This window comes from Rhipicephalus microplus, chromosome 3 (genome assembly GCF_043290135.1).
Source record: "Rhipicephalus microplus isolate Deutch F79 chromosome 3, USDA_Rmic, whole genome shotgun sequence".
Lineage (NCBI taxonomy): Eukaryota > Metazoa > Arthropoda > Arachnida > Ixodida > Ixodidae > Rhipicephalus > Rhipicephalus microplus.
Genome location: NC_134702.1, coordinates 51,605,924 through 51,624,567, shown reverse-complemented (window position 1 = coordinate 51,624,567; position 18,644 = coordinate 51,605,924). Strand labels below are relative to the sequence as shown.

General features: G+C 47.3%; 1 protein-coding gene across 2 annotated transcripts; it reads left to right on the top strand.

Annotated features, from left to right (window-relative positions):
- The first annotated feature begins 1,505 nt into the window (after positions 1-1,505).
- Positions 1,506-11,914, top strand: LOC142803050 (uncharacterized). Of its 2 annotated transcripts, XM_075888157.1 has the most exons (3): positions 1,506-1,785; positions 9,437-9,780; positions 9,861-11,914. In XM_075888157.1, the coding sequence occupies exon 3, from the start codon at positions 10,188-10,190 to the stop codon at positions 11,265-11,267; it is 1,080 nt and encodes a 359-aa protein (XP_075744272.1). In that variant the 5' UTR covers positions 1,506-1,785; positions 9,437-9,780; positions 9,861-10,187; the 3' UTR covers positions 11,268-11,914. The 2 variants fall into 2 exon arrangements, with proteins under 2 accessions (XP_075744272.1, XP_075744273.1); XM_075888158.1 differs by lacking the exon at positions 1,506-1,785 and having other exon boundaries at positions 9,191-9,780.
- The last annotated feature ends 6,730 nt before the right edge of the window (positions 11,915-18,644 follow it).

Below are 18,644 nucleotides of genomic sequence, written 5' to 3'. Positions count from 1 at the left end.
CGTGACGTGCTACAGAGTGCTCGATATAGGTAAGGTCGCACCTGATATACAACGGCTTTACTCTGTTCATTGCAGGTAGTGGACTTGGAGGCTTAGTATCTGGATAGTCGTATTGAATTGTGTAGCCGTGGCTCACAGATAATAATAATTGGGAACTGGTATGTGAACACAAATGGTCGGATATCAGATATACGGGGCTAGAGGCCTCGGACATTCCACTGAAAAATTTAAGCTTCTTTGACTCCTTTACGAAAGGCTTGCGGAGGAGGAGCCATAGTGCTTTTCCAGACTAGATAGAACCGGCTTCAGCGCATTCACTAACTAAAGTGCACTCTTAGCAGTCGAACTGTCACTGTTAGTGAGGAGCATGAGAATGGCACTCATGAGGGCCTTTACAATGGCTACGATTTCCTTATCTCGAATATCACCGCGTTCACGTTCCGAAGTGATTGTAGACGAGCGATGCGGTGGCTCTGACGGCGGGTCTATCGTCGGCAACGCTGGCCATGCGTCAAGCGAACCGGTGATGCTTTTGTCTTTCTTGGATGATTTGTGGTCGGCGTGTCTGGACGCTTGAGGTGGTATGCCGGCGATCATTTGGTGAGGTGCAGACCTTGCTTCAGTGGTCTCCGACGACGATACCGCTGGCGTCGTACTTTGGCAGCGGCCTCTTTGTGAGTTGAGCCGTCCCGGACCAGGGCTGATCAAGCTTCCCGTTCCACCCATACAGAAGACAACGACCAATCAATATTTCTCTCTAGTACGGACAACACACATCTTCGTAGTGTGCACAGCCACAGTGCTGAGATGAAGAGACAATTCGACACGTCCTGTGTGCCTGCACAGAATATAACCTAGAAAGGCAATACGATTAATACACAAAACAAGTTAGATGACCAGCCGCTGTCAAAAGAAAGTATACTGCGCCATCTTCATGACTCATCATCACAGAAGGAGGCCGTGCAAGCACTACTGAGATTCTTGCGAACTACTGACCTGTCGGAACGCCTCTGAGTGGACTGATTTTGTGTGTGCGCGTGTGTCCGTGTTTAGCTCTTACTTATTACAGCTAAAGCTATTATGAGATCACAACTCGGGTCGCGCGCAGTCGCATGTTGTCCGCCGCCCCCGCTGCCGGTGTCCGTAACCTCATCACACGAAATTATAAAAAAAAACCTTGCACCAATGACACAGTGTGGCTTTAACTCGGGTCCGCTGGGTGCCAGCCCAGTAATATACTGTAGCGCCACGCTAGATTTGGCCAGGTGGCCGCGCCGAAAAAGGAGCGAGGCGCGGGGCTGATTTCCCGCCTCGACGTGCCGGTCTTCTCTAGACCCGGCGTTTGTACCAGCCGTATACCCGTTTGGGAGTTGTGGCCATAGTTTGCGTGTTTGCCGCCCAATTTCATTCTTATATAGTGCTTTGTAGCGCTATTATCGATCAGTGAGTGCTTTTTGCGCTTGTAAGTTCAGGCATGCCGTTTTCCTCACCCGGACCAGGGGCTTTCCTCTGGTCCGCTTCTCTTTCACCGCAGGAGACCTCCGTGGACCTGTTCTTGTGTAATAGCATCTCTTCATGCAGTTCCTGTGGCTCTGGTCCCAACATATGAGGGTGCCATACTGATGAAGAATTCGAAAGTAATTCAAGCTGAGCTGTGAGCAGCCACAGGTCATTTTCAGAGTATCTCAGAGGTCTGACAGTTCGGCAAGGGTGGTATCCCCTTTTTGTCGTCAGACCAGCTTTGTGTCCAAGACCACCAGAAGTGCTCTGTTGGCCTCCAACCCGGTGAGCGCATTCATCCTTTATCACTTACCATGCGTGAAAGGGTATGTGCGAGGCGTAGACGTTAGTTTGACTCAATCGAAGGTACTGGAGATGGTTGCAGCAGCTGGTGCAATCTCCGTTCATAGGTGTAGCCGTGCGGTTGATAAGACCAAAGTCCCTACGAAGTCGGTGATTGTGACATTCGCTGGATCAAGCTGACGAATGGAAATGAAGGCGTGGCCCCTTATCTATCGAGTCGAACCGCTCCCGCCTCGACCACTGCAGTGCGTAAAATGCTGGTGTACACGGTGAAAGGCTGTAGGTCTGCTCTTGAATGCCAGATGTGCGGGGAGCCTCACGACGCAAATTAGTGTCAGAGCAAAGAAAAAAATGTCGTATATGCAATAAAGCGCACAGTGTGGATAATTGAAATTGCTCTACCAAGGCTCGAGAAATTCAAATTCTCGAAATTGTAGATCGCAGACGCTGCTCCAGAAAATAGGCCTTAGCTGAAATGCAGGCTAGACGTCAGCGTTATGCAGGTGTAGCAGCCCGTCATACCACGTTATCAGATGCATTTTTGTCTCAATTCACAGTGGAAGTGGTCGAAAAAACAATGGAAAAGACTTTGGAGTGCCTTGTTGCAAACATTTGTGAGACTCTATCTCAAATTTCGACTAACAAAATGGCTCATATATTTGGAACGCCGGTGAATGATTTAATCTCTTAGAATGCAGAGCTTCCACGACTGATTAATGAAGTGGACACATCCAGAACCAAAGAAATGATGTAAATGACGAAACGGAGGAGTGTGATGACATGGAGATGAACCCTAGATCACTAAACCATACCAGGTCTCCTCTATCGATAAAAATCCTCACTAAAGCATGCGAAAACAAAAAAAATGCCTAAAGGACAAGACAAGCCTCTCAAATATAGAATTTTTTTATAGAAACCATTCTGGATAAGACAGTCGCGGAGGTGATTTTTTTCAAAAAATAGGGTCGATTAGGATTCTCCATAGGAATTGCAGATCAATTCACTCTTCAATAACTGATCTATAATATTTGTCTTCAAAATAGACCCCAGATGTGATTGCATTGCAGGGGACATGGCTCTGTAGATAAATCGTTTCATTTAACCGGTTACCATTTGTTCAGGCTAGACCGCAAGTCCAGAGATGGAGGACTAGCAGTTTTCGTCTCTAACAGAATCAGTTTAAAGGCCAAAATCTCGAACAAGTATATGTCCCCAGAATGCGAAATATTTGCGATGGACGTCACATTATCTGGTTGCCAGTCTTTCTCTGTAGTTAATTTGTACTTTACGGACGGTGTACAAGACACTAGACGATTGGATATGGCAATCAGATCATGGCGTAATGAGAAAATGGTAGTCGGTGGTTTTAACTCTCATCACACGTGTTGGGGTTTCAAAAACTGATCAGTGTGGTAAACGTCTCTGTGAGTGGGCAACAGATATTATTCTATCGTGCTTAAACACCAGAACCTCCCCCCCCCCTATTTATTCGTGATCGATGTCGATCAGCCTTAGATTGAAGTTTGGTAAGTTCGACTATTTCGAGCTCGTCCCGGACAGTGCTTAACTGTGCCACAATTAGAGATCATTTTCCTATAAGTTTTGAAATTTTTTTCGTTAGAACCCTTCCTTGCCCTCAAGTCTTTGTGAACTACAAAAAATTTAGAGATAACCTAACATCATCTTTATCTACTTCCTCCGACAAGACTAATGATTTAAAAGCGATGAAGTTGAACACAATTATAATAAGAGCCCATAAACGAGCTGAATTTACTGTTGAGTAGGCCGAAAGGGCGCCCTCTAGTCCTTAATGGAATGAAGATTGCACACGAGATCACTGCCGTCACCAGGCAGCTTGGAAGCAGCTTATTCACAATCAGTCCTCTAAAAACTGCTCTGATTATAAATTTATAGCAGCTAATTTTAAACACACAGTCGCTAAAGCAAAAGAGGCATATGATCGTAGACTTTACGACGTCCTCTGAAAATCAAAAAATCAATTTTATTGTGTCAAGTATGGATGCTCGTCATCTAGATACAAACAGAATCACGGAGTTTCCCAGGGAGCAGTTCTTTCACCTCTGCTATTTGATATACTCTTGAGTTTCATACCAAACTGCCAGGATACTTATGCCTATATATATGCTGATAATATAACCTTCTCTTCTGCTGACAACGATATTTATGCTCTACAGCAAAAATTACAATATAGTTGAGCATGCTAGAAAGATGGCTGCAGTCGATTTCAATGGCTTTAAATTAAAATAAGTGTGCTCTCTTGGCGTTTCCCATAGCCGATTCCATTTCCATCGATATTGTATATAATCAGGAACCTATTCCGCAAGTAGGCTCCTTCAAATATTTGGGTGTGCTGTACAATGAAAAACCTAACTGGAGTCCACAGAGAGAGTACATTACGGCTAAGGCTCAACGGGCTTTAGGCTTACTGCGAAGAATGAGTTATCGCAAATTTGGCGTACGTGGAGATATTCATCATCATCAGCCTGACTACGTCCACTGCAGGACAAAGGCCTCTCCCATTTTCCGCCAGTTAACCCGGTCCTGTGCTTGCTGCTGCCAATTTATACCCGCAAACTTCTTAATCTCATCTGCCCACCTAACCTTCTGTCTCCCCCTAACCCGCTTCCCTTCTCTGGGAATCCAGTTAGTTACCCTTAATGACCAGCGGTTATCCTGTCTACGCGCTACATGCCCGGCCCATGTCCATTTCCTCTTCTTTATTTCAACTATGATATCCTTAACCCCCGTTTGTCCCCTAATCCACTCTGCTCTCTTCTTGTCTCTTAAGGTTACACCTACCATTTTTCTTTCCATTGCTCGCTGCGTCGTCCTCAATTTAAGCTGAACCCTCTTTGTAAGTCTCCAGGTTTCTGCTCCGTAGCCAAGTACCGGCAAGATACAGATGTTATATACCTTCCTCTTGAGGGATAGTGGCAATCTACCTGACATAATTTGAGAGTGCTTGCCGAATGTGCTCTACCCCATTCTTATTCTTCTAGTTATTCTTCTAGTTACTTCAATCTCGTGAATCGGGTCTGCGGTTATTACCTGCCATAAGTAGACAGTCCTTTACAACTTCAAGTGCACTATTACCTATCTCGAAGCGCTGCTCCTTTCCGAGGTTGTTGTACATTACTTTCGTTTTCTGCAGATTAATTTTAAGACCCACCTTTCTGCTCTCCTTGTCTAACTCCGTAATCATGAGTTGCAATGCGTCCCCTGAGTTACTCAGTAATTCAATGTCATCGGCGAAGCGTAGGTTACTAAGGTACTCTCCATTAACTCTTATCCCTAACTGTTACCATTCTAGGCTTCTGAAAACCTCCTGTAAGCACGTGGTAAATAGCATTGGGGAGATTGTGTCCCCCTGCCTTACACCCTTCTTGATTGGTATTCTGTTGCATTCTTTATGAAGCACTATGGTAGCAGTTGACCCCCTGTAGATTTCTTCCAGAATGTTTATATATACTTCATCTACGTCCTGATTCCGCAGTGTCTGCATGACGGCTGATATTTCTACTGAACGTACGAGCGGCGATGGCGTAGTGGTTAGAGCATACGCCTCGCATGCAAGAGGTCCGTGGCTCAAATCCCGGTGCCGTGCAGTTCCCAACCGGATTAAAAAAAAATCCGCGTGTTGATGGAACTGCATTAAGAGGCCTGGGGTGCGGCCTCACCGGTAACCACCGCCGGGAACGCACTCCCTCACCAGAGAAGGATTGGCCACCCTGGTGCAGTATCTGGCCACTACCTCTCACATGCATACGTCAAATAACTCGCGGCCCTCAGTCCCCAGCAGCTGCGAAGCAACTGACCACGGCGGCGGTCAGATCTGCAACGCAGCAGAGGGTGCTAAGAATCTCTGGATCCGGACAGGCCGCCATTGGAACCTCAACTTCGCAACGTTTAACGCTAGAACCTTATCTAGTGAGGGAAGTCTAGCTGTACTATTCGAGGAGCTAGAAGGTGTTAAATGGGATATAATATAGGGCTCAGTGAGGTTAGGAGGACAGATGAGGCCTATACGGTGCTACAGAATGGGCACGTCCTTTGCTATCGGGGCTTGGCAGACAGAAGAGAACTGGGAGTGGGGTTCCTAATTCACAGAAACATAGCTGGCAACATAGAAGAATACTATAGCATTAATGAAAGGGTGGTAGGTCTCGTAATTAAACTGAATAAAAGATACAAGATGAAGGTAGTACAGGCTTACGCGCTTACATCCACCCATGATGACGCTTCAGTTGAAAGCTTCTATGAAGACGTGGAATCGGCAATGAGTAAGGTAAAAACACAGTATACTATAGTGATGGGTGGCCCCGCCGCGGTGGTCTAGTGGCTAAGGTACTCGGCTGCTGACCCGCAGGTCGCGGGTTCGATTCCCGGCTGCGGCGGCTGCATTTCCGATGGAGGCGGAAATGTTGTAGGCCCGTGTGCTCAGATTTGGGCACACGTTAAAGAACCCCAGGTGGTCCAAATTTCCGGAGCCCTCCACTATGGCGTCTCTCATAATCATATGGTGGTTTTGGGACGTTAAACCCCACACATCAATCAATTATAGTGATGGGCGACTTTAATGCAAAGGTAGGGAAGAAGCAGGCTGGAGACCAGGCAGTAGGAGATTATGGCATCGGTACTAGAAACGCCAGAGGAGAGCTACTGGTGGAATTCGCAGAACGCAATAATTTACGGATTTTGAATACCTTCTACCGAAAACGAGAAAACCGCAAGTGGACATGGAGGAGCCCTAATGGCGAAAATAAGAACGAAATAGACTTTATAATGAGTGCACACCCAGGAATCGTGCAGGATGTGGAAGTGGTTGGCAAGGTACGATGCAGTGACCATAAAATGGTACGGCCTCGAATTCGCCTAGACTTGAAGAAGGAACGACAGAAATTGATACGCAAGAAGCCAATCAATCAGCTAGCACTGAGAGGGAAAGTACAGGAATTCAGAGTGTCGCTGCAGAACAGGTACTCGGCTCTTAGTGAGGAAACCAACCTTAGCGTAGATACAATGAATGATAATCTGACGAGTATCATTACGGAGTGTGCAGTGGAAGTTGGAGGCAGGGTAGTTAGACAGGACACTGGCAAGCTTTCCCAGGAAACGAAGAACCTAATTAAGAAGCGTCAAATCATGAAAGTGTCAAGTACAACAGACAAAATAGAACTGGCAGAGCTTTCGAAGTTGATTAATAGACGTAAGGTATGCGATGTAAGAAGGTATAACATGGAGAGAATTGAACACGCTCTGAAAAATGGAGGAAGCGTCAAAGCAGTGAAGAGAAAACTTGGGATAGGCAAAAGTCGGATGTATGCACTAAGGGACAAAGAAGGCAAAATAACTACCAATATGGATAGGATAGTTAAAATAGCGGAGGAGTTTTACAGAGATCTGTACAGTAGCCGAGACAACCAAGACCTTAATACTATAAGAACTAGCAGTAACCCAGATGACACCCCACCAGTAATGATAGAAGTCAGAAAAGCTTTGGAGAGCATGCAAAGAGGCAAAGCTGCTGGTTAGGATCAGGTAACATCAGATCTGCTGAAAGATGGAGGACAGATTGTGTTAGAAAAACTAGTTACCCTGTTTACGAGGTGTCTCCTGACGGGAAGAGTACCAGAGTCTTGGAAGAACGCTAACATCATCTTAATACATGAGAAAGGAGATGACAAGGACTTGAAGAATTACAGGCCGATCAGCTTGCTCTCTGTAGTATACAAGCTATTTACAAAGGTAATTGCTAACAGAGTAAAGAAAACATTAGAATTCAATCAACCAAAGGAACAAGCAGGATTTCGAACAAGCTACTCAACAATCGACCACATTCATACTATCAATCAGGTAATAGAGAAATGCTCAGAGTATAACCAACCACTATACATAGCCTTCATAGATTACGAGAAGGCGTTTGATTCAGTAGAAATATCAGCCGTGGAGATATTATGTTAATATTATACAAAGTGTATTTGTGCCCATTATTAGAATTCGGATGTGTCTTGTTATCAGGAGGACCTGCGTACAAAGCTTAGCCGTTGGTTCTCAGTGGAGCGGGAAGCTCTGCGCTTGTGTCTGTGGCTAGGTTTACAGCAAATATTATTTTTCAGGAAGCGCGTCTTCCTACATTGCTCTGACGATTCCGCTTGTTAACAGTGCAGACATTTCTAAAATTTCTCAACTTACCAGTGAGGAGAGCTGAATACGTTTTCATCAGTGGCCCAGATTCGTTCTTTCTCACTCATTGGCCTTGTTTTCATAAACCGCAGATAATCTATGTACAAAAGAAACTAACAAGTATAAATGTCAACATTAGTGAGGTAATTGCATTTGATATCTAAAACCACATTCTTAATATGGAATATGACGAGATCTTTTCTCCACAATCTACATTTCAATCCCGCAAATTTTTAGAGAACAGGATAGCAGATTTCCTGCAGCATGCACGGACACGTAACATAATAGCCGCAGATGCTTCCGTATGCGGAAAGGGCAGGCGTAGGAATAGTCTCCCAATCACTTGGCTGGTCATTTGCCTTGAGGCTATCCGATTTCACTCCTGTTTTTGAGGCGGAGCTAATGGCAGTCATCATGTCCCTGCGAAAACTTCCGAGGAATGAGAACAAGGCAATGATAATTACTAATTTGCTCTCGATATGCACAGCTCTTACAACTTCTCATACCTCTCGTGCATCACGACGTTATGATCTTTAGTTCCGTCTTAGCTAAAGTACCTGAAATTAGTATAGTTACCAGGTCACTGTGGGTTAACATTAAATGAAATGGCCGACGCCTTAGCCCGCTCATCGCTAGATCTCCCAATAACGCTGGTTCTCCCGGTGGTAAAATACTTCACCGCAATCAGGTTTAGAAGATGAGCTATCCACACAGATAGGATGGAAGCAAAAACCACGTGGATGGAATATAATCACCTAAAATATTCATGGAGATCCCAGTGGAGCCATTCTCGACAATCATGAGTGATGATCACCAGATTTTGATGTCGTGTCCCTCCATTAAACTATAACTGGTACAGGGCTGGTCTCACGATATCACCTCTCCGCCAATTCTGTGGAGAACTGGTGAATATACCACATTACTTTTTGTTATCTGCAAGACATTCTCGTATGAGAACTCGATTTCTAATTACTCCTTTTACAACAATAGGCTTGACCTTATCGGAGAAAAATATTTTAAGCTTCGATGCCTCAGGCTTGGGATACTGCTACAAGGATGCCTTTGATGCCGTGTGTAATTTCATTAAAAATATTCAACGAGTACCATTTTAGTCTTGTAGTAAAAATTATTCATCATTTCGTTAAGGGAAAACTTAGGTTTTCTAAATTATTCTCGTCAGGTTATTACGGCAGTCTGGAATACAGGCTAAAAAACATATTACTTAGAGTAAAATTGAATACATTACGTAATATCGCTATTTAGTTTCTTTGTTTTTGTTTGAAATTTCATAGCTTACCTAAAATAACATTTAACAGTGTCTGCGTTGCATTCTTGGCGAATCCCCCGCAGTGGGTACATGCCGTGTATCTAGGAGAGCGAAGCACATCAAATCAAAGGCTCGTGTGGCGCGAGCCACGATGAATTTCAGAACGGCCCTCCTCCTGGCCCGGTGACTCCGGCTACGCCTGCGTCTAAAATAAAAGCTTAAGCCTCGGCACAGGCTCGTCGCCACCGTCTCGTCTCTCCCATTTCTCAACATATGATGACCCCGGACCAACGGACAAGCAACCCGCGCTGCACTGCTTCCTCTGAGCTTCGCAGCCATGTTCCAGCCAGCTCAAACCTTGCAGCCGCACTTTGACCCGCTTCTACCACCGTTCCGGACCTGAAAGACCTGGCGATCTGAAGGACGCACCCTTCGACGAGCCATCGGCTGCCATGTTCCCACGACTCTGCCCGCCAGTGCCGCCGTTCCAATCTACCTACCCCAAGGTACGGTTTCTGCAGTTCGACGCCGTTCTTGCGGTAAATGGCGTCTCAGATCAGTCGCTAATGCACGCCATTCTTCTCAGCACCTTCCAGTAGAACTGCGTCATCTCGCTGCCACTTCACACTCAAGCCCGCAGCCGTACGACGACCTCTGCTCTTCGGTGCTGGCCTCCTACTGCCTCATCTACTGCGCGTGCGCATGTCAAAATACGTATGCGCGTGCGCATGTCAAAACCCGTGACTTCCCGGTTTACCGTGAGTCACAGCAAGCGGTATCTACCGGCTATCAACCCTGCCTCGACCATGACTTCGCTTCCCCGGCTACGTCTCCTACAACCTCCCGTCCGGCCACTAGCGATGCGAGTCCCGCTTCCGGCTGCCCATAGTCCTTGGCCGACGATACTCTAAGCATGTTCACTACCCGCTCGCTTTGGCCGACCTCCACGGCTCACAACACCTCGGAAGCGTCAGGTTCCATGGCGGCAACGTCGCCAAATGCCCTGTCTACCACGACTGCGGACATAGTAACGCCCGCTATTCACCTTCCAGTCGTGGAGGTTTCAGCGTCGACGATGTTCGAAGGCGTCTCCCCAGGAATGTCAATGCTCTACGCGTCCTGCCATCAGCAACCATCCTCGCCCTCGCAGTCTGCCGCAGCCAAGGTAAAGTCACAAGCCGTCATCTGTATACAGCCTAACTTCCGAGACGCTGCGACTATGACTGATGCAGCTGAGGACGACGTACCTGCGGTGCCTATGGCAGAGCAGACCGCACATGCCGCGCATGCTGTAGAGGTTGTCATCGATCATGAAGACCCGCACGCCAACCCTCATGCTCGGACAACCGATGGTCGTTCAACGAGAGCAGGTGTGCCACCCGATACTCCAGCGATGCCAGCGTCTTCTGAGCTTCACAACCCTTCCCCAGAGCATTTGGCGCCGGACGCAGCCCGCCACGCAGGCTGGTTGGTAACAACAGTGACGACGCGTGGTACAACTTCATGTCTTAAACCCTTGACAGCATGCCCACGAAATCATCACATTCTGTATAATACAGAGCGGCCCTTTTTCAAGCTTCCGGCTAAACAGCCATGCGTTGAAGCCTTAGCCTTCGAGATGGCGCAAGCACCCAGAAGGTTTGCCCGACGGGATGGCCAACCTCTTGCCGTGCACATGACTAAACGCAATGCACGGCTTTGCTGCATCCGTCGACTCGGCCATCTGCTCCGGCACTCTGCCGCAGTGTCAAGCGGACGTCGGTGTTCCATCGACAGAGACGTCCGCACCAGCACGATCAGCCCGCTGATCCTTGTCGACAGCATGCTCGGCACCCTGTGCGCTGTCCAAGACCCCGCCGTGGCTATGACACTTCAGGGTCATCATGAATGCGCTTCGATCCTTCACACTATTTCGCCCACATCGCCGGCGCAAGCTCTTCAGGCACGTTTCTCAGCCACGTCCACTCGAACCGGCGAGAGCGTTTTCGAATGAGCCCGCCGTGTCGTTGTTAGATGCACGTGTTTATGACCGCAGCGACCCGGCGCTTTCATCTCCATCCACTGCGTTTCTCCCAGTGCCACCCGCCGGAGATCCTTCCTGATGGCCCACACACGTTGATAACCCGGACTTCCCAAATAGACACTTTACGGATTGTCGTTCATTTATATAGCATCTGTCCCTCCTTTTCTTTTGTGCATATGTTTTCGATCACGCAAAGCGCTAGGGGGAGAGCCTATGTAGCACCATGCTAGATTTGGCAAGGTGGCCATGCCGAAAAAGGAGCGAACCGCGTGGTTCGTGTGGCGTGAGGCACGAGGGATTTCAGAATGGCCTAGCTCCTGGCCTAGCTGGACGCTGCAGCGGCGACTCCGCATACGCCTACGCCTCCAATAAATGCTGCGACCTCAGCACGGGCTCGTTGACGCCGTCTCGTCTCTCCTTCAACACTACCACTGAGTTACGCCAGTGCTTGTAACTTGTTGTAAAACTTGCCTCAGGCCGGCATGACCGAGCACCAATGGCACAGTGGAGCTCAAACCCCCATGTCGAAATTCGTATGTGCGTGCGCATGTCGAAATTCGTATGCGCGTGCGTATGCTCCAACCCCTACCTGGTAAATAAATGTTCTTTGTTTTGAAGGGAAGCCTCCGTCGTCCTTGCTTTACCTACGGACGGGACGCACCAAGACCGATATCCACAATACAGACGTAAGTACCTTCATAGCGTTCTGATTTCCCTCGCGAATAACTGCATGCCTGTCTGCACAGTAGATCGACAAACAGTATCCTAAGGTCTCCAGCGTAATGAATGTATTGCCAGTTCTCGTGTATTATAGTGAGTGCTTTTAGAGTTCCTGATTTCCAATATGCTCTTGCCACTGTTGTGGGAGGCCTGTTGTGGGAGAACTGTTGTGGGAGGCCTTCAGGGTGCCGGCTGGGGCGTCCAGCCGGGCCGAGCTGCGACGTCCTCCGCCCCAGTCACCAGCCTAAGCTGCTCTGTGACCAAATCGGGGTTTCGCTCCTTCTGCCTCGGGCGATGGCTACCATGTCACCATCTCCACTTGCCATCTCCGTTGACGGGTCCTCAGGGTTCGAAGCTTTAGTAGCTTAACCACTTCGATACCGAATTTTTCTTTATTTACAACCCTCAACGTGCATCGCAACACTAAAACATAATAAGGGCTGCACGGCGTTTGACCTAGGGCTACCATTCAGAGGAGGCACGTGCAAAATCAACACTTCAAAATACCACTGCATACCACTGCATACCAGAGCGTGTGGGCGTTCAGGCCACAAAGGTAGCCAGCCATGGTCGTCATAAACAGTAGAGGTCTATAATCTCGACCTGACTGTACGGAACTTTATCACCGTCATTTATCAGCAGAAGCCTATTGCCATGGGTATCTAAGGGTAGCTCTTTTTAATGCTCTCTAGAGGACGTCCTCGAAACAGACCACTTCGTCGGCAGAGAGTGTTCCGTGGCCTGCGGAAACTTCGTTTTTTTTTTTCTCTTTAGCATGAAAGTGGGATCTTAGTTTAGTTTGAACAAAAACATTTTAGTGACTTGCTGTACTGGCGTCCTTTTTATCATTTTCAATGCGTCCAGAGCTCGACCTCCCCAGTGTGCATGGCTGTACTTGGTAACGCGCAAACTCATACAGATCACACAGGCTACGAAAATTGTACCCTTAGCCGCGACGACGGGGTCGGGCCCCGTCGTCGCGCAGCTGCATGGAGTTCAGCGTGCCAAAGCCTTAGTTTTAGGCACTAGAGGTGCGAAAATAGTTAATCTTAGAACCTTAGTTACTTTTTGAATAGTCTATCTAAGAACATAATACGATTGCTAATCGAATACTATTTGAATAGTTTCAGAATGATAACAGAACTATTCGCAGAGAAGCCCAAGAATCTTAATTCAACCACTATCGAAAGAGCCCGAGAATTCCACACTTTATACACTAGCAAATACTCACTATCTTTAACAAAAAAGCGTTACGATTGCTCTTAGTCAACAAAAAAGTACAATTAGGTTAGGTAAACTGAGGCAAGCTCGTACAGTAAAAGGCACTTTGTCTGGAGCTTTTGAATGACACACACACACACACACACACACACACACACATATATATATATATATATATATATATATATATATATATATATATATATATATATATATATATATATATATATATATATATATATATATATATTAAACATTTGTGAATCAACATCATCCATGTCGTGAAGATAGCGGATCTGTCGCTTGGATGGCGACACCAACGCCTCTTTCTTGCAAAAATATGGTGTCAATATTTCAGGAAGACCTTCAGATCCACGCTTCTTGCTAACTTGAGTATTCAAACAAGCACAGCCGTGCGCAGAATTCCACATCAAAGGTACACAGTTTCAACTCGGCGTGCCCCATGCATTCACCAACCAGAACAGTTCGTAATGGTGAATCTAACAATATGGCGCAGGGGTTGAAACGGCGAGCTGGACACGTTGACACATCTTTTAAAAATACCGCAACACTAAAGACAGACAAGGGATAACGTTGAAGTCAGCTTTCTTCTGCCTATTTTTATCAATGTAGGGGTGTGAAATCTTTTAGTGGCTGCCGGTATATATGTATATACATCCTGTCATAGTCAATCTTGCAAGATAGTTTGTGGCTTTAGGGTCATTGAAGATTTGACAAATGACACATAGGCCCATGCCATACTTCTTCATATCTATGCGAATGAATGGATGACGACTAAGTCACTTGGTGATAGAACGCGTCTGTCACTTTTCGTTATATTTTCCACAATACCTGGGACGCTCTCCGCGTCCTGCCTTGTAGCGATGGCCACGGCGACTTTCACAGGCCCACGTGGCGAAATGACGGCGCCTTCAAGCTGTTCTGTGACTCAAGGCTCATGGTTCAACACCAGCTAGTGACGGCTCAAGAGATGCTTCTGCTCTCGTGCTTATGGACGAAGAGCCGTCTACCTACAGCTCAACATTCGTGAGCTCCACAAGGAAACGAGGCTCTTGGTGCAGCTCCGGGGAAGACACAGACATTTACTCAGTAGACGGCGATGACTCATTGAATGACAGCTTCATGTCTGTGAGGAGTCGGAAGGCCAAAAGGAGGCTCATCAAGGCGTCTTCACCAGCAAGCACGTCAACCGTGAAGGCAAGAGTGAATGCTGGCTGCATACCATTCTCTTCATGCCCGTGGATCCTTCCGTCAGCCTTCGAATATTGAACAGGCAAGCCATCACCGCTGTTCTTGAGGGAATAGCACAGAATGAAATTGAAGAGGTCTGGCTAAACACACGTAAGAACGTTTTAGCTGTTGACACAACGCGGGCATACACGCTGGAGAAGCTTCGAATGATGACAGAGTTTGGAGATGTCAAAGTACGAGCGCTCGTAACAATGGCTGGGACCTGCACTGCAGGGGTCATTTACGACACTGACTCGGCAATCCCAAACACAGATCTGCCCATTCTGATAAAACCGGCGTACGAAAGAGTGGTCTTAAGGCATGTAAGCCGCTTCGGGAACTGCCGCTGCTTGGAGATAGTCTTTAAGGAAGACTCTATACCTACGCACGTCAAGGTGGGACATTTCCGGCATGTGGTACGGCATTTTGTCCCAAAGCCGCTTCAGTGCCATAAGTGTTTCAAGATCGGCCATGTAAAGGGCGCCTGTGCAAACTCTACCGTATGCCTCCGGTGCGCGGAGTCGTGCACGGTAGACACCTCTTGTGCAACAACTTATAGGTGCGGCAATTGTCGAGGTACCCATGAAGCCACGTTTAAGGAATGCTCAAGACTCAAAAAAGAATAGGGCATCCTAAAGCAAATGGTCAGGGATAACTCCACCTTTAGAAAAACTTCAGAGAAAATCCGGCGTCGACGTCGCCACCGACGGAAGCGCTCCAGTCATGGTGATGTTCATGCACCACTTAAGTCTACACCACCATCAACATCTAGTAGAAAGCCGGAGAGCACAAGAATACCTCCACCGGCGAAGCCTCTCTCCCCTGAAGACTGACCAGCGCTTGCGAACGCACGGCCTTCTAAGCAGCCTTTCCACTCTCTGCTTCCAGTGAAAGCCAATGCTGCTCTTGACGAGGCTCAGACGTCGTCAAATTATTCCTATGCTGCGATCTATTGTAAGTGTCATCGGATGTCTTTGCACAAGCATAGATATGTCAACTGCTAGGAGTGGCCTACAAGTGCTGGACGAGTTGAGCCCAGTCCTTGAAAGCCTTCAGTAAAGTCGTGGTCGAATCACAAGTCGTTTCGACAAGAGGTTAGAGAGTCGTCGATTTTTCAATGGAACGCAAGAGGTCTTAGATCTCGCATCTCTGATTTCCGTCAGTTCGCACATCTGAACTGATTTCCTATAATGGTTATACTTGAACCGAAATTATTGCACCTAATCAGTCTATCTGGCTACGAGCCGCTTTTCTCATCAAGTGACATCGAAAGTAGCAAGGTTGTTGTATTTATTCGCTGGGAGCTTACTTACGTGGTCCAGCCAGTGCAACCTCACGATGAGAATCAGCAAGTGTGCTTGACTGTTAAAAAAGGAAAGGTGACATTCGCACTCCTGGGTGTGTATATATCCCAATCAAGTCGATTCGACGCCAAAAAACTGAACGGGATATCAAGGGTACATCCGGATCCTTGGGTTATCCCCGGGGACTTCAATGCACATCATCCCATCTGGGGAAGCTCAAAGGTTAATTCAACGAAACGACGTCTAGCATCATTGGTTTCCAGCCATGGTCTCTCTCTTTTTGAGCGACGCAAGCCCTGTGTTTTTGCGAGGCACCACATAAAGCAGCTGCCTTGAATTGTATTTTGCTTCCCGCCGATTCGCTACATGCGTAAAGTGGTTTTTGGACATTAAACACACGGAAGCGACCACATCCCCCCCCCCTGAAGATCAAAGGTACTTCGAACACGTACTCATCTACCACGACACGAAGAATAGATTGGACTATGTTCAAAACTCAATTTGAGGATTCTTGAGACGCAGGCCTCTCCCACGATCTTCAACAAGCTATTAAGGAAACTGCACATGCGGCTATGCGCCCAATAATATGCTCTACGAAGTACTCTGCATTTGACCTCGAGCTAGAGCGACTTCGTGCAATCCGTCGTCATGCCGACAGAAGACACCATCCACAGATAATCTACGAACAGTTCAGCGCATCCAAAAGAAGATACAATGGCGCCTCGACAAAGTAGACACCCAACGATGGTGGAAATTTTGTGTGTCGCCAGATCCTTCTAAAACACTGTCTCAGATATGGAGAAATGTGCGAGGCTTACGTTCTGTTCCAGAACAGCGCTTTCCTTTCAAAGTCCTTGCACTTTTCCATCGCCGACATGAAATTGAGGTAACAGAAGATTTCTGCGCTGATTGTGGGCCATACAAGGTATACAAGCCTACATACAGTGAACCATATTCCTCACTCACGAGACCAGCGCTTGGATCTATCGTTTACATCACAGGTGCTTGATGCGGCGTTCATCCTATGTAATAAGTTGTCATCGATTGGCCCGGATGACATTTCTTACCAGATGCTGTGCCACCTTGGTGAACGGGCACGAGAAGCACTCCTAAGCATTTTGAATGAATCCTGGGGAGCTGGCATTGTTCCACAAGATTGGAACATTAGCCGCTTGGTGCCACTTCTTAAGCCTGGCGAATCTCCCCTGGATATTGCCTCTTACCGACTGATTGCACTTTCAAGTTGTGTTGGAATGGTAATGGAGAGAATTATCTCGGCAAGGCTGGAATGGTACCCTGAGTATTACGACATATCTCTGAACGCCATGGCTGGTTTTTACCGTCACCGATGTTCCATCGAAAATGTTATAGATCTGTTCACGCATTTCCAGCATCAAAAGGCATGAAAACGATTATATGTTGCCATATTCCTCGATGTAAAAGGAGCACACGACAACGTTCTTTATGACTTTATGACACCATCCTCGAAGCCATTTAGTCAGAGGGCCTAGGTGGACAACTGTATTGTTAGACACGCAGTTATTTACAAGGGCCGACCTTATTTGTGAACACTGCAGATGGTCCAACCTCCCAACACCCCATGCATCATGGAGTTCCGTAAGGTGGCATTTTGAGTCCAACCCTTTTAAACTTCGTCCTCATTAGTCTTGTGGAACGACTAGCGAGTGTGGTCAAGCTATCTATGTACGCTGACGACATCTGCATCTGGACATCTAGCGTGACAAGACCTCAGGTACGTGCATGACTTCAGAAAGCTGTGACGTTGGTATAAGTGTACCTTAATGAAGCATTGATTGCTTTTAGCCAAAAGCCAATGAGACCATACGCTAAAACTATCGACGGCCAAGTCATATGTCAGGAAGCGCAGATTTCCAGGCGTATTCATTGACAGAGACCTCTGCTGGGGCCCTCACATGCATCGCTAACTTATTCAAGTATCTTGGAGGAAAAACCTCGGGGCCTTCAGTACATGCAGTGATGTAATTGTACAAGACGCTTTTTCTCGGCTATTTGCAATACAGCTTGCCTGTGTTGACCAATACCTGCGGGACCAGCATTCGCACACTCGAAAGCGTCCAGGCTATGGCTCTGCGAGTTTGTTTGGTACTACCACGATGTTCATCAACAGCTGAGACAATCGCGATCGTAAATGACCACCCGCTCAAGATGCATATTCTAATGAAAGTGCTCAGAGCACACGATGCATCTTACTCGCGCCCCTGCCCATCATCTAGCCTCACTGCCAGAAAACAGACCTCGTGCCTAATTTTGCCAGACAGTCTTGTCATATCGCACACACATACCTATGGAATATACAACTCCGTCCAGAATTGTAATTCCCCCATGGTGTACGACTCATCCACATATTGAACTCATTGTTCCAGGCATACAGTCAAAAGCCCGGATCTTGTCTCCAGCGCTAAAGCAGGTTTCTCTTCTCTTGTACGAAAAGTACAGTGAGCATACCCATCTATATACTGACGCTTCAACTAAAGTATATGGGTCGGCAGGGGTGATCTTTCCTGCAACAGCGACAACCAATACGGCAATATCGTCAGCCCAAGATGCATGCCACCCGTAAAGTGACGTTCCGTAGCCAACTCGGCGCGGGCCCCACCCACGGCACGGAGCAGACATGGTCGTTCAGCTGATTCGCGAGTTTCTGGCAGTCCAAGTCCAGCGTACTAGCACGAATCTCACTGGACAGCTGGCGCCGCAGTAAGCCCAGCAGGGATTCGGTGTACACGCCGGGCACCAGTGGAGACAAAGCAGTCAGCGCTGTGTAAAGAATAAATGTCCGGGTCCCAGCTGGAATCGAACCCAAGCATTC

Coding starts and splice junctions, on each gene's coding strand:
- LOC142803050 (XM_075888157.1), top strand. CDS start 10,188: ATGTTCACTACCCGCTCGCTTTGGCCGACCTCCACGGCTCACAACACC.